The 2369-nt window shown below is 47.0% G+C and overlaps 1 protein-coding gene across 1 annotated transcript in view; it reads left to right on the forward strand.

Annotated features, from left to right (window-relative positions):
• CUNH7orf57 (chromosome unknown C7orf57 homolog) overlaps nucleotides 1-2369 on the forward strand; it is a 9899-nt gene that overhangs the window by 4995 nt on the left and 2535 nt on the right. Inside the window, exon 4 of the mRNA XM_010624901.3 lies at nucleotides 1453-1679. Coding sequence (XP_010623203.1) covers nucleotides 1453-1679 — 227 coding nt within the window. The remainder of the gene's footprint in view (nucleotides 1-1452; nucleotides 1680-2369) is intronic.

Consider the following 2369-nt stretch of genomic DNA (forward strand, 5'->3'; position numbering starts at 1 on the left):
TCTTCTTCTTCTTCTTCTTCTTCTTCTCTTCTTCTTCTTCTTCTTCTTCTTCTTCTTCTTCTTCTTCTTCCTCTTCTTCTTTCTTCTTCTTCTTCTTCTTCTTCTTCTTCTTCTTCTTTTTCTTCTTCTTCTTCTTTCTGTACAAGGGATTGAACTCAGGTCCTTATGCTTGTGGGGCAGGCAGTGGAACCATTGAGCTAAATCCCTGGCCCCCATCCCAGCTCTTTTTAATTTTTAATTTTGAGACAAGATCTAAGTTGCCCAGGCTGGGCTAGAGCTTGTGATCCTCCTGCCTCAGCCTCCCTGAATGCCAGGATTACAGGCTGTACCCTCACTCCCGACCTTGGTTTTGCCGTCTGAGCATGCGGTTCCCCTTTGGTGTCCTGTGTGCTGTGAAGCTTCCTGGCACAGTCCTGCCTCCTGGGCCTGATGCTTTCTGTCACTGTTTGTGCCTTGTGTCCGCACTCAGCTGGGGGCGACCTCAGGGGATGACAGGTGTGCTAACAGTGAAATCCCTGAGGCCTCTTGTGTCTGCTAACTTTTATAGGATTCTTGTTTGGTGCTGGAATAAATGTCATTATTGGCCTAGTTCTTGAGATAGTTTCACATGCAAGGGGGTGGGGGAGAATCGTTACATCAGTGACTCCATGACAATCCCAGCTCAGACTGGAGGGAGGGAGAGGAGGCAGAGAGGGAGAACCATTAGGAATACTTTATGATGCATGCCTGTGATTCCAGCACTCAGGAGGCTGAGGCAGGAGGATTGCTGCAAGTCCAAGACCAGTCTGGGCTACATAGTGAGGCCCTGTCTCAAAAACAAACAAACAAAAAAACAAACAAAAACAAAAACAAGAGCACAGCCATAAGTCAGAAACCAGAGTCCAGTGGGGCAGGAAGTTGGGGAGTTCCTGGTGCTCTCTTGTATCATATGGCCCTGCCCCTCTGAGGAGAAGGTAACGGTGAGCTGTGATGAGGATAGGAAGGGACTAAATAAGGGAGGAGTTAAATAAGAGGTGGTGTCTCGTGGCAGTCCGTGGCCATCAGGAAGTCCGAGGATGGGAACTTTGAAGAAGGATCCCCGGGCGGAAGTAAAATGGCTGCTGCTTCAGTTGGCCCACCTGGAAAAAGGTCTTGGAAACGGGACTAAACATACGCTCAGCCATGTATTTAGGGATGCTTTGTAGTCTCAGCACTGCGGGAGGCTGAGGCAGGAGGTTTGCAAATTCAAGTTGCCCCTGGGCTACTTAGCAAGATTCTATCTTGAAATAAAGAATAAACAGGGCAGGGTCTGTGGCTCAGGGTAGAGGTCCTGGTTCATTCTGCAGGGACCAAAGAGAGAGAGGGAATGGGAGAGAGAGGACACGTCCTGATGAAATACTTATTCCTGGCACAGGCCCTGCTTTCCCATGGACCTTTGCACTTAGGTTCAGAGTTCCTCTTTCTCTTTTTGAGGCCTGGTCAGAGAGCCGGCTCCCCAACAAACTTCTCCAAGCTCATCAGCAATGGTTACAAGGACGAGTGGTTGCAGCAGCAGCAGCTGCGAGCTGACTCTGAGAAGAGGACCTGGAAGACGTCCAGGGTGTCGGTGTCATCCCAGTCCACGCGGGACCCCAAGGGACTCCAGGATGTAGCATCACCACAGGACACACAGGCTCTGGAAGTCTCCGAGAAGGCTAAAGGTACAGTGTGCCCCGCCATCCCTGTTTCCCTGCCCCATGGCAGTTGTTTTGTTCATTTCTTTTTGGATAGTTCACTGTCAACATACAGAATGGTAACAATTTCTGCATGTTAATTTGTCTTTGGCAATTTTACTGTATTTTTTTGTCAGGACTAAGAGTTTTTTGATGCAGTTCTTAGGGTTTTCTATTTACAATGTTATGTTGTCTGCAGAGACAATGTAACTATGACTCCCTAACTCAGATGAATTTTCTTTCTTTTTCTTGCCTTATTGCTTTGGCTAGCATGCGCAGCACTATACTGAATAGAAGCAGCGAGAGTGAGTGCTCAGTCTTCCTGACCTCACCGGAAACACTTCTGGTGGTCACCACTGAGCATGATAGTAGCTGTGGACTCACCAGCATAGGCTCTTATGGGCTGAGGTGCATTCGATCTGCAGTTCATTTGTTGGGAGCTTTCATCAGGAGAGAATGTTGAATTTTTGAGGCAATGAAATATTCATCTACATGTTTGATATATTTTTTGTCCTTTGTCCTGTTAATGTGGTCATCACATTTGTTGATTTGTGTGTGTGAGGTCATTTTTGCACACCAGGGATAAATCCCACTGATGGTGGTGACTGATCCCTTTAATGTGTTTTTGAGTGGGGTTTGATGGTAATTCGACAAGGATTTTTTTTTTTTTTTTTTTTT

The sequence above is a fragment of the Fukomys damarensis genome, unplaced genomic scaffold (assembly GCF_012274545.1).
Source record: "Fukomys damarensis isolate Sample0158 unplaced genomic scaffold, DMR_v1.0_HiC HiC_scaffold_17, whole genome shotgun sequence".
Taxonomy (NCBI): domain Eukaryota; kingdom Metazoa; phylum Chordata; class Mammalia; order Rodentia; family Bathyergidae; genus Fukomys; species Fukomys damarensis.